The sequence below is a fragment of the Asterias amurensis genome, chromosome 5, assembly GCF_032118995.1.
Source record: "Asterias amurensis chromosome 5, ASM3211899v1".
Lineage (NCBI taxonomy): Eukaryota > Metazoa > Echinodermata > Asteroidea > Forcipulatida > Asteriidae > Asterias > Asterias amurensis.
The window spans coordinates 1,561,459-1,579,568 of NC_092652.1; the positions used below are offsets into that span (position 1 = coordinate 1,561,459).

Genomic DNA, 18,110 nt, shown 5'->3' on the forward strand with positions numbered 1-18,110 from the left:
GCACGGTTTTCCTTTTACGTCGCGAACTATCACGGTCGGCCATTTATGGGAGTCAAAATTTTGACTCCCATAAATGGCCGCCGTGTTAGTGTACAAGGTTAAAAGAAAACCACGCAATTTGGAGGCATATTTGTGTAATCATTGTATTCTACTTTTACAACATCTTTTCCATGTGCATTTTATAACAAACGGTTACAGAACGCTTTTCAAAGACCAACTCGACCGATCCAAGGCAACGTGTTCCTTTAAAGCATGGACACTATTGGTAATTACTCAAAATAATTATTAGCATAAAACCTTTCTTGGTGACAAGTAATGGGGAATGGTTGATGGTATAAAGAGTTGTGCGAAACGGCTTCCTCTGAAGTGACGTAGTTTTTGAGAAAGAAGTAATTTTCCACGCATTTTGATTTTGAGACCTCAGATTTAGAGATGAGGTCTCGAAATCAACCATCTAAACGCACACATTTTCGCGTGACAAGGGTGGTTTTTCTTCTTCAATTATCATCTCGCAACTTCGGCCACCAATTGAGCTAAAACTTTCACGGGTTTGTTATTTTATGCATAATGTTGAGATACACCAAGTGAGAAGACTAGTAGTGTCCAGTGTCTTTAAACCAACGTAATCAAGAAAGTCTCCAGTCATGATGGCTAATTTGCATAAAGCCTGGTGCACACATTTTAAGTACAAACGGTAACAACATTCCTTAATAGGAGGCAGATCTTAAAAGTAAGTACGGAGCCTTTGAAGTGCCATCCGACTTTTTGAGATCCTGTGATGTACATTTGGATGTGTGAATAGATCGTTGATGTAGAATTATGACTTTATAGTTAACTTAGCTCGGGCTGATGATCTCAATATTTCCAACCTTCGTGTTGTTTCACCTCTGTTTATTTTTCAAAAAATATACAATTCTGACAGTTTCAGTTGAAACACCAAGAACTCAAAGTGTATTTAAAGATTCCTCCCAATCCGTCATATCATTGTCTTTCCATTGCTGTAACTCTTTCTTATAGTCGGCCTGTACTTTCTCACGAGAACCTAGGAAGATACAAATTACAAAAACATCTCCTTTATAAAGGCAGTGTACACTATTGATGAATACTCAACATAATTATCGGCATAAAACCTTACTTGTTAACGAGTAATGGGGAGAGGTTGATAGTATAAAACATTGTGAGAAACAGCTCCCTCGGAAGTGACGTAGTTTTCGAGAAAGAAGTAATTTTCCACGAATTTGATTTCAAGGCTTCAGAATTAGATTTTGAGGTCTCGAAATCAAGCATCTGAAAGCACAGACCTTTGTGTGACAAGGATATTTTTTTCTTTCATTATTATCTCGCAACTTCGCCGACCAGGTGAGCTCAAATTTTCACAGGTTTGTTATTTTATGCATAATGTTGAAATACAGCGAGAAGACTGGTCTTTGACAATTACCAATAGTGTCCAGTGTCTTTAAGAATTTCAACCCTTAATAAACCAACCCTTACCCTCACCCTAACCATTTAGAGGAAAGACTCGACAAGCAAAGGGGTCGAAACGTGAAGTTGGCAGTTGTCCATTTTATTTTGTGTTAAATTATGTTTCTGGAAGAGGTTTATTTTACGAGATCTTTTTGTGGAATGTGCAAACATTTGGTTATTGCGTGGGATAGGCTAATGACACAGACTTGAATCCGTACTAACTAGTGTGTTTGGAAGGGGGGTGATGACACAGCACAAACATTATTCGTAAAGAATGTTTGAAGGTGAAACTTTGTTTGCTCGCACTGCAGCTAAAACGAAAGTTTGCATAATAATGCCATGCCTCATCCAAAGCTTTCAAGTCAACGGAATCCAAAGAAAAACTGCGTTCCCTTGTGATCCATTAGATACACAGACAGACAATAGCAAAAATCCCCGTGACAAATATTGAACGAAAGGATAACTGCGCTTTTGTAAATTCCCCTCCTGAATGGTCGATATTACAAAAGACTTATACTCAGCAAGACGGGGTCTTCAATTATGCGCAGCACCTCCCAAAACGACCCTCAAGAACACCATTAGTCCTTTTAAATACACTGGACTATTGGCAACTGTCTTGCCTTGTCACTTGGTGTATCTCAACATATGCATAAAATAACAAACCTATGCAAAGTTGAGCTCAACTGATCGGCGAAGTTGAGAGATAACAAAGACAGAAAAATACCCTTGTCACACGAAGTTCTGTGCTTTTAGATGCTTGATTTCGAGACCTCATAATCTAATTCTGAGGTCTCGAAACCAAATTCGTGGAAAGTTACTTCATAGGAAGACGTTTCTCACAGTGTTTTATACTATCAACAGCTCCTTACTCGCTACCAAGTAACGTTTTATGCTAATAATTATTTTGAGTAATTACCAGTGTCCACTGCCTTTAAAGATTATAATGTTAGTCAACTCACCAAACATTGTAAGCAGCTTTGGAACATACTCATTCCAGAAATGACAGTATTTCTGTCTTATCGGCATTTTCCTGTTTTCAAGCTCTGGTGAGATTTCTTTGTACTCCTGTGCGGGCATTTGGTATATGGGCCATGTGGGAAGCTGGCCGTCGTTTGGGTCTCTGAAAATAAGTTAAAGTAATATTTGTGTCGTGAACAGTCGTGGTTGGATAGGAAAGTAAAGTATAAAAAAGACAGCCCTGTATGTGTGCTTCGTGTTTGAAAGGGCTAGGGCACCAGACATTTTCTCCTTGGTAAAGGACACCCTTTGAGGAAATTGTAAACTTCTACTGGGGCATTTCAAGGGCACGAGGGCAATGACCAGGGGGTATGAAGGCAATCACCTTCGTTGCTTCTGTGAAGTATCAGATCTGAAAAGGCACACTGATGCTGACCAATGTTTGGGCGGGTGTGGTACCAGAAACACCGCCCAAGCTTGTCACGAACTGCCACCAACATTTTTTATAATGTCCGTTTCTTCCTGCTTCTCAAGATTCTTAGAAATCTCAAAACTTTCTGTAAAAAGCCCTGCGAGGCAAAACGTCATCCCCCTTGCACAACCCAATACGATGTAATATCTAGAGGTAACTAAACTCCACATTGTAATATCGGAAAATCTGGGGTTTTTTTTTGTGGCATTCACGCTGAAACATCCCGACTTAGATTACTGTGAATAATTATATTACACACAAAAAATGTTATTTGACTTTCCATGGCATGAATGAGTCACAACTTATTTGGTATCATACAATGAGCTGTCTTTTCCACACAAACAAATGGGCTTTAGTCATAGTATCCAAGCCCCACCCACACTCAGTAAATAGAGCGTGCTTATTGGTCAATCCCACCTGGACACTGTCAAGTATTGTCATCAAGACAAGTTTGATTGATCACATGCCATGACAAAACAAGTCATGACCAATCCTATGAGCTGGGTGTTTGCCTTCGGTAAAAACAAACAATTGAACAAGTTTCACTTGTTTGATTTTAAGAGGCCGGAGAGAATTATATTGAGCTGTTTTTTTTTTTTTAAATGTTTAGCATTTCCTGATACGGAAAATTTAGAGTGTCGTGCACCAAGAATCATGTGTTGTACTGCCCTCTGTCGGCGAGTTCGGGATCACATAAAGTGACAAACCGTGAGGCTCGTAAATGACGCCAGACGGATTGTCGTTGAGCCTACGTCAATCCCAGTACCTAATCACATTTTCACCATTTATTTCACATGGAGAGTCGAGTCAAATTATACGTACATAATTATAAAGCAACATTACATGTTATAATTCACAGTGCACAGTGCATGACAACCGAAAGTAAGCTTTGCATTATGTGTACTTGGTCCGAGGTGATATTTATTTTGTCGACTGCACCCACATTAGACTGGGCCCCTGTCTTTCTCCGCAGGGATAAAGACAGGTCCAAGCTTCTCAGATCCAGTGATTCCATTGGATACAATGATATTTGATAAACGTACACAGTGACATGAGCTTTCCATAACGATGCCCAAACAGTTCATTAACGTCCGCAACAGAAATTGACTGCGTATCTCTATGTGAAATGTATAGGGTCAAAGGTCAAAACACACGCCGGTTTATGATTCCGGCCTCTGGCGTTATTCACGAGCCTCGAAGTGTGACGTCAGATGTTCAGGCTACACCCACATCAGCTCGGACCAATCAAAACACAGCTATGGAAAGCGTTACGTCACTGCACGCTTACCCATCGAAATCAGGGTATCCAATGATATGACTGGTTCTGAAAAGCAAGTACCTGTCTTTATGACATTTATGACCTTAAACCTTGCATATAAATTAATAACCGTGATGATTTTATTACCCAGTTTTGGCAAAGTTTGTCCAGTACGTCATCACATTAGCAGTTAGTTGCTTCTCTTCGTCTAGCGGGACTTTGGTTTTATAGAACAGCTCCTCAGCCCAGGCATTGCCGAAGACAAAAGGAATATCCTCCCCGTGGGCTGCCCCAAGCCAGGCGGGGCCAAGTGCGAACACGTCCATAACCGAGACTGTCGGGTCATGGGTCATTTGGTACATGTAGACGGTTGAGCCTCCCCTGACTTGCGCCTTGGCCACGAAGTCTGCCGGTGCTGTCCAACTCTGATCCGTTGTAATTCGGATGAAGTTTTCCAGGTAGTCGGCGGACGAGTTGGCCAACTGCGTAGCGTTTGCATAGAACGTATCCAGGGCGAGTTTGACCGCATCTGTATTAGCCTCATATAGATATCTGGGAATGGCTTCTAGAAAATCGTCCCTGCTCATGTAAGGAGGTGTTTTTGAATTGAACGATCTTGTGTTCACTACGAGGACGTAGGTGGCGCCCTCATCGACAAGGTTCCCAAGTAGTATCGGGACTTTTTGGAAGTCACCTTTTTGTAGAAGTGTTTCAGGGTAGTCGTGAAGGAAAGAACCATCGACAACTGGTTGGAAGGAAATCGTGACCTGGGAGGAGTGAGTCAGCAGATAACACAATTATCACGTTATTGTACCCAAAGGTTTTAATCATGGCAAAAACAGTTAAAATGCAAAGTATTACACTCAGGCGAAACCAAAGGGAAGGATTGGGTACCCAAAAGCCGCACCCCTCCACACAAGATATTTGAACAAAGTCATTGAACTAATTGAGCACATAGAAAAAATTATCAGGGAAATACCTCAAAGGCTCTCAAGAGTAGTTCCCTGGCGGAGACGTTTCTCATACACAACACCATCTCCAGCGATGTTTGGTTACCGCAGCCCACTGCAGTCGCTATATCATGTGTTTCTCGTATAATCTCATTGATATCACGTCGATAGGCAAAGGTAGTCGTTGAAACACCACTCTAGTTATATAGATATCAAAATCAGGGCATTATTTTTAAATGACATGAATATCCCTTTCAAAAACGTCAACATGAAGTGTGTTGTGTCAAGATTTGGTTACGAAATGTTGCTCGATACCTTAAAAATAGCAAACCAAAATGGTTGTCGAATGACAACAATATTAGTATTAGCTTCTGAGAGTCTGTGAATCATAACGTTTTTTTAGAAATAATTATGGTCCACCATGTAGGATTTAATTAGGTTTTAATTAGATGAGCTGAAATATAGACGATGTGACCTTTGTTTACATTCAAACCGCCCTCTGTTGACAAAACATTATACACGTCATGTTTCGCCGGGCACTGAGTTGCGTAGTCATAGTAAGATTGCATACACTTTCTAGCTGGCTGCCAAAACACAAAGGTTTTGCCCGTCGGTATGCGCGCGAATCATGTTATGGTTTACGTGTGACGTCAGAGGTCACATCGTCTATAAACGTAAAATAAAAGGCAGACTAATTATTGTGTCCACACATTATTTTTTTTTTTTAAGCTGCTGTTTTATGGCTAGCCATAGACGACCGTTTTCTGAATTTTCTGCCACATTTCTACCTCATTAATTAACTATTACCACGGTTCATACTACCTGGGTCAATATAACCCAGATTCCATGTCAAAAAACTAATAAAGAAAGGGTCAACCTGACCCAAATCGGGTCAGCCTGACCCGGATATGGTCAGCCACTTAGACTCGAAATGAGGGTAAAATTCCACGGCACAAAGGCTTGATTTGTTATTACACGTACCTGCATAATCGCTCTCTGGAAGAGACCACTGCTCATCTTAGATAACATGTGAAGACCTACACTGCTCGCCCCAGCACTCTCACCGAAGAGTGTCACCTGACCAGGATCACCCCCGAAATCTAGACGAAAGAAGAACAAATTAAAAATCAAGACGATGGAAAACGTCGGTTTATCGTGACAAGGATTTGTTACGAAAAGTAGCGATTAGAGAGCTCTAACAGATTGTTCAACCGAGTACCAGGAAGAACAGCGATAAAGTCTACCAATGAAGAGTCTATGGCCGCATATGTCTACACCGTTGAAAATGAGCATTTCACCAAAAGGTGGTGTTAGGAAAGTGCGAGGATGTGTTCGCTTCTTTTGTGTACAAAACTTTTGGTTGTTATCTTTAAAAATGACACTAAACGGACAAACAATGAATTTGCCATTCTAACATTGATGTTTTCGTCGTCGTTGTTGATGTTGCTGCTGTCGTCGTCGTCGTCGTCATTGTTGTTGTTGTTGATGTTGTTGTTTTTGTTGTTCTTATTCGATAAACTCCTGTCTTTTCATTGATACTCACTCTCGATGTTGTCTCTGACCCATTCAAGAGCCATCACTTGGTCTAACATCCCCGCGTTCGCTGGTAGCACAGAATCACCTGAAATTCAATCAAATTACCTGCATCTTTAAAAATGATACTTCTCATTGTCATTAAACATTTCCCGTCTCTGCTCTGCCAGTTCATATTAAACACGCCCTTCTTTATGGGCCACTTATTATTGTAAACATATTCTCAAACTCCTCAAGAAAATGATGCACCCTTCTGTCCCCTAAAATGTACCCCTAGTTGCGGCACTGCCACTCACCTGTTGTCATAAACCCGAACGGTCCAAGACGATAGTTGACAGTGACCAAGATGACGTCACCGACGGAGACTAACGGATAGCCTGTGTATTCTGGCATGGAGCCGGAGCCAAACACGTACGCTCCTCCGTGGAGGAACACCATAACGGCTGCATTGGGAGACTAAACAACCACAAAAAATGTTTCATACGACAATTTATGGAATATTTGAAAGGGAAGTTTAATGCTTTAATTTCAATGACTTAAATAAATATTACAGAGCACAAAGTATCGAAACTGGAGCTTTATGGTTGGAGCTTGAAATGAAGTACGTGTATTGACACCATTAATTTTAAGAAGCAAATGTTTTGTTATGTCTTGGATCACAGTGGCCATTGTCTGCACTGATCTATTGTTAAACTTAAAAGGCTGATGGCTGGACTGGTATCAACGAACATTAACGTTCCAGGTCGAGTTTCACACGTTGCGTCTTCGTCAGTCTAATGCCCCAATATTTGTATATTACTCTGCAAGGTTGTCTCAGCTCCGTGTTAAAGGAACACGTTGCCTTGGATCGGACGAGTTGGTCAAAACAAAAGCGTTTGTAACCGTTTTTTATAAAATGCATATGGTTGGAAAGATGTTTTAAAAGTAGAATACAATGATCCACACAAGTTTGCCTCGAAATTGCGTGGTTTTCCTTCTACTGTGCGAACTAACATGGTCGGCCATTAATGGGAGTCAAAATTTTGACCCCCATAAATGGCCGACGTGTTAGTCGACAAGGTAAAAGGAAAACCACGCAATTTCGAGGCATGTTTGTGTGGATCATTGTATTCTACTTTTACAACATCTTTCTACCCATATGCATTTTATAAAAAAACGGTTACAAATGCTTTTCAAAGACCAACTCGACCGATCCAAGGCAACGTGTTCCTTTAAGAGTTGGTACCAGTTTTTCTTCGGTCACGTGGTTGCATGGACGCAATTTCGGTCCACTATGTGCGGCAACCACTGATCTCTGTGTGGCGGCAACCCAACGTACAATTTAGTCTGGCACCCGTGTTCGCCCATGCAGGGTTTTTTTCCACAAAAAAGGCTTCTAATCGCAAGGTCGCAACTTACTCTCTCAGTACTTTGTGTTCTCATGTTTCCTCACCTATTTTGAAAGACAAAATGTATTACTTGGCTATTTTTATTAACTCACGTGCCTGCCTTTTAATAAAAAGGGGCACATCGTTTATATTGCAGCCAACAACCAGACACGAGGAAGTAAATAATTTGCATTCTTCGGTGATTCCTTTTGCATTCATGGTTGCATTGCTTACAATTCATAAGGTAAGCTTTACATTGTTGAAGGCGTAAAATGGACTCAAACAGAACCAAACCACTATTAACAGAGAATAGTAAACTTACTTGTTTTCTGTTATAAAACTCTTACCAGATTTTGTGGCGCGTAAACATGGACGAAAAGGCAGTCCTCGTCTGTGCCACTCAGGGAAGGGAATGTCTGCATACAGGCCGGTTTGAACCGGCCAAAACACGGCAGTCTACCCCGCCACGGCTCCTTCTTAATCGGTGGCTTGAACCGGTTGGTCCCGGTGGGTGGCTCGGTGTACGGTATGTTCTACAGTATGTACCAAACACGCATTGAGTTCTCCGTTATGAATGAGCTAAAGACGAGCTCAAAACAAGCCTAAATCCTTCCTCCTCTTTAAAGGCCGATTAAACAAAAGTGAGGACACTTAAAAATTAGCCATTTCCCAATAAAATCAAAAAGCTGGCTGGTATCTATCACTAATTTTTAGAGGGAACTTGAGGTTGTTATGCAAGAGTAAAAGGCAAGACCAAAACTATATTTTCATAAATGAATCTTAAAACATCAAAACTTGCTCAATCAATTTTTCTGGCAGCAATCGTTGGAACCAGTAGTTGAACAAATGAAGTGAAGGGTCCTATCCCTCCACGTTGTCATAGCAGCCAACAGCTATAGCCATAGCTGAAGTCACTTGAATCGTACACGGCCTACCGTTAGCTTGCGTCACGATCAGGGCCCAATTTCATGGCTCTGCTTACCGCCGAATTCTGCGCTTACGATCACGATTCCCCGCTTGACATGCTGGCGCCGAATTTCTGCTCTAGCCTTGTAAGCGTGGAATGCCTAGTAAAGTGGAGTACGCACGCGCAGAAGCCAAAATTCGCCGCTAACCCGTAAAATACGCTCACCGTAAGCACATAATTCCCTGCTTCCGTAAGCGCCGATTCTGTGCTTACGGTAAGCAGAGCCATGAAATTGGGCCAAAGAAGTAGATTTTCAAGATATTTAAAAATTCAACGGGGGAAGGGGGAGAAGATAATCATAGATAGTTTGGCCAACAACAGTCAATATTTTGATCACCTTTGAACATTTAATACGTGATACGTGATTATTTTAATCAGCCAAAGCTTTGTAAACGACTCGCGATCACGTCGAGATAAAAAAAACAGCCCATTGTTTTGTTTTGAATCTTTCAGGTCACGCAAAATGGTATAAGGATAGGGTCTATTGGGCATTATATATTTCCGGGTTCAACATGACCCAAAACACATGTCTCAAAATTACCAAATTAATTACATTGAGGCAGAATCTATTTCAACATTTCCTTTATCAGTTTTTCGGGTCAGCCTGACCCCAAAAATGGGTCAGGACCCCGGGAATTAAGGTCAATATTGTGAATGGGAGTTGTTATAGAGTGACTGGTTGTTTATAGGTTTTCTCTAATTCGGGCTTTTCCTCAAACATACTAAAATGACAATCTCTTCACAAAACATGTGTATTGAGGCCGAGATGATTAGTTATCTTACGTCTGAGGGTCCCTTGGTTTTTAAGAAAGATCTTAGTTACATTACTAATAACAGTAGACCTAAACTGACTTACGTGAAGGTAAACAACACAGTCATCATACTTTTGCACACCGAATTTGTTTTTTAGCTTTCTACGTTTTGGAACGGTTTAAAAAAAAACGTTGTGATTTGGGATCTTTGTTTAGCTGTGTAAAAGTCCCCGCAGGCCCGTGTGTGTCAGAACACTGCTACATCGTACAAGCATTTAGACAATACTAATAAAACAATTGCACAAACACTGCATTTTACCTTGTAAATATCAACGGTCTTGTTTACTTTGAGGAAGTTTGGCTCCGTAAACTGGACAGTCTCTCCTTCTATCCATCCCCCGTCAAGTCGGACCGTTGGCCCCGCTGCACATACTCCCCACTTTACGGCCACAAGAATGAATAAACGGGCCGCAATCATCGCGAAATGTTGAACTGATGTACCGCCAATCATAAAACTAGCTCACGTCCAAGACTGAGCAATGCCAGTAGTCATAAGACTCGGAACATGTGCATGTATTGTGACATTGATTTATATTTCCTAATCAGGCATCTACGATTACAAAATCCACTGATCAAACAGACATTTTATTTGAATGATTAAATTGGTTTCAGACAATCAATTATTTCTTGTAGTTGTTTTTATAGTTTGCTAACACAATGTTTTGGGGGTTGTTTTACGTATATTCGTATTTGTCTTAAGACACTGGCCCTTATTCCGATTAAAATAACTTGGTCTTTTGATAACATTAATAAATTGGTCAGACCCATTGGTTTTTCTCTTCATCAGCAGCCTTGAAACAATAGATAAAAACGCATATCTTTGATTGATATGAAAACACGTACCTATTTTAAGCTGTGCTTTCTATACGGGGATGTCTAACCAATTTTAATGAGACGTTACCCGTTTCTCAAAACCTAAACTCAGAGGGAGCCGTTTCTCACAATGTATTATACTATCAATTCCGTTGCTCGTTTCCAATTAAGTTTATTTGGTAAAAGTATTGTTTTAAGTAGTGTCCAATGATTACGAAAGAATAGCTCATGAATAATATTTTCATCTTCGACGATCAAAGCTCATTGCCAACGGGAATCAAGGTATCTTGAAAAAAACAATTTAGATTTTGGCTGCAGCGTTATCAATCACTGCACATGAGATTATACTGAATGTTCCTGTGCGCCTTTAAAGGCAGTGGACACTATTGGTAATTACTCAAAATAACTATAATCATAAAACCTTACTTGGTAACGAGTAATGGGGAGAGGTTGACAGTATAAAACATTGTGAGAAACGGCTCCCTCTGAAGTAACGTAGTTTTCGAAAAAGAAGTAGTTTCCAGGAATTTGATTTCGAGACCTCAGATTTAGAATTCAAGGTCTCGAAATCAAGCTCTGAAAGCACACAACTTCGTACGACCATGGTGCGACAATGGTATTTTTTCTTTCGTTAATATCTCCAACTTCGACGACCGATTGAGCTCAAATTTTCACAGGTTTGTTATTTTATGCATATGTTGAGATACACAAACTGTGAATACTAGTGTTTGACAATTACCAATAGTGTCCAGTGTCTGTAAAGGGTTTGTGTACCTATTGTACGACACAAAACACAATGCTTACAGATTTACATTAAACTTACACGGTTTGAAGATAATGATAGTAGAAGGCTTCCCTTTAAATATCACTCGCTGAAGTGCTGTAGTTTTTTAAACATTAGTAAAACACTTTCACGAAATAAATTTTCGTCTCAGAAAAAGAACATTTTTAGTATAGCATGCACAAAACGTACAGAAATTTCGCTCTTTTTGCTCTTTGATTTTCACTTTCCCTCAAACAATTGGTGGCTTTGAAGCTGACACTTTCACAGGTAAATTATATGAAATTGCATAAATCTTCATTCACAGTTAATAAGGATTCTTCTCATGACCAAAAACATGATCTACAAAGGCTTCAAACCCTTGAACATTTAACTAAATTAACCCTGGAATCATTTCAACAGAGGGCGCTGTGAAGTTTCTGTATTAATCTTTTGGTTTTGACTTTTCTCTCACTTTATTAAGTCATTTGAAGACTGAAAGCCTGGACTTAACGGTTATTGAAGATATTGTAAATAGACAGGTTCTGAATTGGGTATATTAAACTCTTCATAGGAAAAAAAATAGACACAGTTGGGGTAACATGAATATGGACAATTATTGCTCACATTTAAGAATTTCGTAAAGTATTGAGGACTTACAATCAATGTGGGGAATCCTCAATTGGAATGATTCTTAGTTGGGTAGATTCTTAACTGGAGGATTTCCCAACTGAAGACATTCTATAGTTAAATGGATATTAATCCTTCGTTTTGGTTGTTCTTTTTAAGGAGTAATTCTCGAAATGACACGATCCACATGAGGCGTTCCTTTACATAGTCGTATAGATGCTTCTTGTTTAATCATAGGACGATTTGAATTGTTCCACTATAGTACCAGCTTGGATGAGTGCCTCTACACCTCTACTCGAGAAGAAAGAGTCTGCATCTGAAATAGACAAACACCAAATCAAATTGATATAATTTTGTAACAAGCAGCAAGGCGTGGATGCATCGCTGGTTATCAATGGCCGTGTTAACAGCATTGTGCAAAGAAGATCAGTTATCAGAAATAATAATGTTAACGTACATTGATCAGAAATTATGTTCCGGCTGCATTGCTTAATGCATGACATGGCTTGTTAATACTCCCACTTCAGTGCGCATGCTCTACGCATGTTAAACCGGGCGCCTTGCGCGAGCGAAATGTACCTTTGCGAAGACACTAAAAACGAGTCTTGAAGCAACATTTTAAGTGCTACCTTTTGAGAAAAGCATGAGCAAGAGTTACCAATATGGCAGCAGTGTATTAAACCTACCATCTGACGTCAGGTTGCGAGCATCCTCGTTCCAGAACTTTGCATACTCTTGACGGACTCCCCCGCTCTTGGTTGGCAGGTACGGTGATAGCTCCTTGTACTCCATCTTGTCTAGGGTAAACTCTGGCCAGTGGGGCACAATACCATCACCGCTGGGGTCACTAGAAAGGAAGGAGTACAGTAATTGTTCAAGTTGACGGTTTGATCATGGTTTGATTGTGGTTTAAATGGGAGCAAAGGTTGACCAGTTCTTTCGAAAAATTAATAGGCAGTTTGACGAAGATAAGATTTTACATTCTCAAGAACGTGTATACTTTCAACAGCTGCAATGCTTTTTACAAAATAACTTTGTATGCAATGGTCAGTAATAAAGAGTATTTACCAATCGAACCCGGTTCATTGATATTAAAGAGCGAGTTCTATTAAAACCACCTTACCCTGTTTTGGCAAAGTTGGTCCAATATTTCATCATAGTGTTTGAAAGCATCCTCTCCTCTGGCTTTGGTTTACGGCTCTTATAGAATACTTCAGGAATCCAGGAATTCCCGAACACAAACGGGATATCATCAGCATGGGCTGCACCCATCCAATTTGGTCCAAACATGAACACGTGGTATATAGACACAGTCGCCACTTGTGTCATCTCGTACAAGAAGACCTTAGTGCTGGCGTTCAAGTGCGCCCTCACCGTCAGATCAATCGGAGCAAGCCACGTGTAGTCAGTCACGATCTGAGCGAAATTCTGAAGGAAGTCCGAGCTCGGATTCGCGGGGGTTATGTAACGGGTCTCGATGGCCTGTTTGAGGGCGTTGTTGTTGCGGACATCCCCGTATGTGTGCACCCAGTCAGGGTAAGTATCAAGAAACTCTAGTTTGTTCATAGGGGGCGCTGTCTTTGAGAGGTAGTTAGGGAGCAGATCCAGCACCAGGGCTGCCAGGGTTCCCTCGTCTTTCATCGAACCTATCAAGATGTCAACTTTCTGGAAGTCACCGCTGGCGATGATGTTCTCTGGTTTGTCGTGAAGAAAGAAACCATCCACCACAGGGAGGTATGCCAAATCAACCTATTATTCAAAAAGGAGTATATTTTGCAAAAGGTTTTTAAAGTCAATTAATTTTTGAGAATAATAATAAGGTTAAGGCTATATCTCAAAATGCAGACGGCAAAAACCTGTCCAACACCGTAATGTTACCAACTACATTATCAGCAAAGTTGCTTTGACATAACCATTCTGTTGTTTGCGATTTCCCAAATAATGTTGACCCAGTATAACCCCTCCTGACCCAGTATAACCCCTCCTGACCCATACTGACCCAGTATAACCCCTCCTGACCCAGTATAACCCCTCCTGACCCAGTATAACCCCTCCTGACCCAGTTTAACCCCTCCTGACCCATACTGACCCCTCCAGATCCAGGAGGGTTTTTTTTTACCAATAAAACCGCATTCAATCAAATTAAAGCAACAAAACCGAGCCAAAATACAGCTTGATTTAGTCGGTACCTTATAAGCAGATATCTTTAGTTGTCTCGATGATATTTTTTGTAAGCAGGAGATCATTGTTGCCGTCGTAACGGTCGGGCAGCCCGCCTCCACTGCAACGTCACGCGCTTGGTTCTTGGCGTAGTCCATGGAACGTTGGTAGGCAAAGAAAGACGTCGAGGTACCACTCTATATTATAGGAAATAAAGCATCGAAAATGAAAATGCAACCCAATTGTTTAATCTCAGACTGCAAACCTGGCTTTAATACAATTTATTCATCCAATGTGAAAATGGCCTCTCCGATACTCTCTCAATATAACAATTCCATTCATGCACACAAGTGTGTTTACACCTGCACATAGACCTGCACCTGTGTGTTTACACCTGGACCTCCTATATTATTGTCCTTTTTTTTGCAACAACTCCCATTGGTTTTGTACACGTTTTCCAACTGTGGACCTTTCTCGATCCGTGGACTCTATTGTCCTCTTTTTGTACAGGTTCCCAGTTTGAATGCATACAGACCATGTTGGTTGGCAAATCTATGACCTTTAATCCTCCCATACCCAAACTTAGAAGATCAACGGCATCCAAAAGGCAAACTTACCTGCATTATGGCTTGATTGAAAAGACCAACACTTTGTTTCGACACTAAGTGGAAGCTGACACTGGCGGCGCCCGCACTTTCGCCAAATATGGTTATCTTATCTGCATCCCCGCCAAAACCTGGATTGAAAGAAAAAAACTCGATAACGAAAGCTTGTCACATGGTCAGGACCAAAAGTTCATAGTCGGTGCTCAGATTTCGTTTTCGCTTTTTAATAGAGCCATGGCTCGAACATGGAGACTTTGTCTGCCCTTTATCACTGTTTGTGGAAAAAATAGTCTCCTCCTTATTCCACTACAATATTCTTTAAAATAAAAGATAAAGCTTTGGATCATCTGGATAAAAAACAAATGTCTCACATTAGTAAATAATCCCAACAGGTATACAAATAAAAGGTTCCACACATTGTCCACCAGCAATGACAATTTCCTAAACAACATGTTGACTTTTGGTGTTGAATTGCTCTTATTTCTACGGAGGGGGGAATCAACGTACTTCAAAATTTACTTACGTGCAATGTTATTTTTCACCCATTTGAGCGCCAACGATTGGTCCATCAAACCGACATTACCTGGTGCCTCAGAATCACCTACGAAATAACAGATTCCAAACATTCCACTTATTAAAAGTCAAATTTTCGTAAATCTTTTTTGAATAACGAGTAATTTCATTGGGTAGTGCATTGTCCTACCAATGAGGCACACTGATCGAAACGTCGATGTTTTTTTTTAAACCACCGGTTCTTTTCAGAACGACCCTTACTCCTAGAGAGAGTAAGTATTATTAAACTGGTTTATGAAACAAAAGGTGCCTAATAAATGAACTTAATCACCTTGGCTCGCAAGCCTGAGGAAACCCGTAAAAAGGACGATTGCTATACCAGAAATACCGGGTTATTCCCTTCTCTTACATTGATCAGTGTTCTGGGTTCTTGTACGTGTACTGTCAATCTTATTGGGCCTAAAGTGCCAAACGACGGACAAAACAAGAATGGCAAAATATCTTGCTCAAGGATGACATGCCGACCAGACAAATCAAATTTCAACTGGTATGGTAACTTTTAAAAGTACTCAATCATATCGTATTTATAAAACACACAAAACAGCAGTACCTGTCGTCAGGAAACCAAACGGCCCCAGACGGTAGTTGATCGAAACGTAGATGATGTCACCAACAGTTGAGATGGGTTGTCCAAAGTACTCGGGCATCGAGCCCATACCGAAGAAGAAAGCGCCTCCATGGATAAAAACCATCACTGCTGCAGTTTTGGACTAAATTAATAAGAAAAGGAAAAGAGAGTTTTGGATTTGTGTCGAGTCGTTTAACGAGGGGCACTTAGAAAAATGACGGGGCCTGAGAAGGGGGTGGGGTAGGGTGGGCGCTGTTAGCACACAATATTTTTTTCTCATAACCGGATCTTGAACATGGTGTTCCCGTAAGAGTGTGAAATATGTAAATTAATTTTTCGACAGTAGAAACATCCTTTCAAAGTGATGGTACCTGGTGAGGCCATTTTTCTACTGTCATATGATTCTACGTATAATCAAACTGAGGTTGTGACAAAAATAGTCTGGTTTCGAGAAATTATAACACCAGCTAACGGGGTGGAATGCCTCAGGTTAACTCTAAAAACGTCTGGGTCCCATGGGGCCTGACACATTCTGGTCAGTAATGACCCGGAATCTGGTCCGGAAGACACATATGGGTCACAGTGACGCAGAATCAAAGTTAAAAAATACCACTTTCCGGGTCAGCCTGATCTTTAATGGGTCAAGCCCCAAGTGACCCAGAATCCGGGTCAACTCTAACGGAAGGTGTTCTCCACTTACCGCGGTGTGAGGGCGGTACACATTGAGAAACAAACAATCTTCGCTCATCCCCGTGAAGGATACGAAGTACTGGACACACGCATGACCGTGACGTGAGGTGTCCAGGGTACCGGTCCAGGGCACTACGGGGACGGGGGGACGAAAGCGCCTCGTGTCGACTGGTGGCTCGGCGTATGGGATTCCCTTTTGAATAAACACACATTTTGTAAAAGTCAAAAGCCAACCAAGTCTTCTAAGTTTAGGAGATTAGGCATGCATTATGTTTGTTGTGTCTGTTGTTGTAGTAGTAGTTGTTGTTTCTGTCGTCGCCGTCGTTGCTGATGGTGTTGTTTGTCTTGCTGCTGTTGCTGCTTCTACTGCTGCTGCTATTGGCGAGGCAATTTTATCGCACATACCAATATTTCTAGCAGAGGGTCAACTAGTCGGTTCATAACGTACACAGATTACTAAAAGTAAGTTCCGAATAAATATCATTCCTTTTATTTTCTATAGGCCTAACGTTAGGCCTGTCAATCATATTACACGTTTGTTAACTGAAATCTAAAGCCTGTTTTTGATATCGTCATTAACTCACCCTAAACACGTCTATCTGTTTATCAACCTTCAGGTAGTCTTTCTCCTGAAATCGTTCAGTTTTTCCCTCAATCCTACCATCCAGAGTCTGAACCAGAGGCCCTGCCGTGGATACGTCGGTCAGCACGGCCAAGACCAGGCCTGCGATCACGGTCAACATCATTCTGCCCGGTGTTTATCTTGAATACCGACTCAATACGCTACGCTTGAAACCCTCAAAATTGGTCTTCGCGCTCTTTCAAATCGTCAAAGGAAGTGAGTATCTATCTTCTCCGACTCTTATATAAGTCCCTTGTGAAAATATTCGCATAAATTGATACAGAATAAATATAAAGTAATTTGTTTTCACAAATTGTTTTCATTGGGCAAGTTTCCATAAATAATACAGTATTTTAGAAAGATAACTGAGGGGAAAACAAGCCCGGTCGCTATCAACATGCGAGTCGGCCGTCAATCATACCGGAAGATAAAATAGTGACGTCAGCAAGTTTGATTGATATCTACAAAACCATAATCTTTTAAGTTTCTACACAACCATGAACCTTTAAATTTCATAAGCTCTCTTGAGTACATTAGGGCATCACCGGCGTCCCGTGGCGGTCCGAGAAACGAACTTTCTTAAAACCTTCCTGCCCAGCAATTGTCGTTATAGCCCATGTTGGCATATGATACCTCGTTTAAGTGCATGAATGTTGTCAGTCCACATATATATGCTTTCGGTTTTTCTCTTCCAGCGCGACCTTTTTGAAGCAGCAGTCCATTTTTAATAATAATATTATAGTCAGCCTAAGATAGACTGTAGGAATAATAAAATTACATTTAATAGATGTTTCTTTACAAATATGTGTCTGTTCTAAAAGAAATATTATACACAAACTGACAGGTTAGCCAAAACCCAACACTGAATATATTAAGTATACGATTTAAAACTTTGCATGGTGTGAGTTT

At 40.8% G+C, this 18,110-nt stretch overlaps 2 protein-coding genes across 2 annotated transcripts; both read right to left on the bottom strand.

Annotated features, from left to right (window-relative positions):
* Positions 1 to 347: 347 nt before the first annotated feature.
* On the bottom strand, positions 348 to 10,231 carry LOC139937094 (acetylcholinesterase-like). Its single transcript, XM_071932090.1, has 9 exons — positions 10,040 to 10,231; positions 8,349 to 8,534; positions 6,931 to 7,090; positions 6,645 to 6,722; positions 6,083 to 6,201; positions 5,131 to 5,298; positions 4,299 to 4,918; positions 2,424 to 2,584; positions 348 to 1,042 (listed from the first exon to the last, which is right to left on the bottom strand). Exons 1-9 carry the CDS (start codon positions 10,229 to 10,231, stop codon positions 945 to 947), a joined length of 1,782 nt encoding a protein of 593 aa, XP_071788191.1. The 3' UTR covers positions 348 to 944.
* A 143-nt stretch (positions 10,232 to 10,374) lies between these two features.
* Positions 10,375 to 17,401, bottom strand: LOC139937095 (acetylcholinesterase-like). Its single transcript, XM_071932091.1, has 9 exons — positions 17,164 to 17,401; positions 16,590 to 16,772; positions 15,872 to 16,031; positions 15,272 to 15,349; positions 14,761 to 14,879; positions 14,173 to 14,340; positions 13,107 to 13,732; positions 12,670 to 12,830; positions 10,375 to 12,299 (listed from the first exon to the last, which is right to left on the bottom strand). Exons 1-9 carry the CDS (start codon positions 17,323 to 17,325, stop codon positions 12,211 to 12,213), a joined length of 1,746 nt encoding a protein of 581 aa, XP_071788192.1. The 5' UTR covers positions 17,326 to 17,401; the 3' UTR covers positions 10,375 to 12,210.
* Between the last annotated feature and the right edge of the window lie 709 nt (positions 17,402 to 18,110).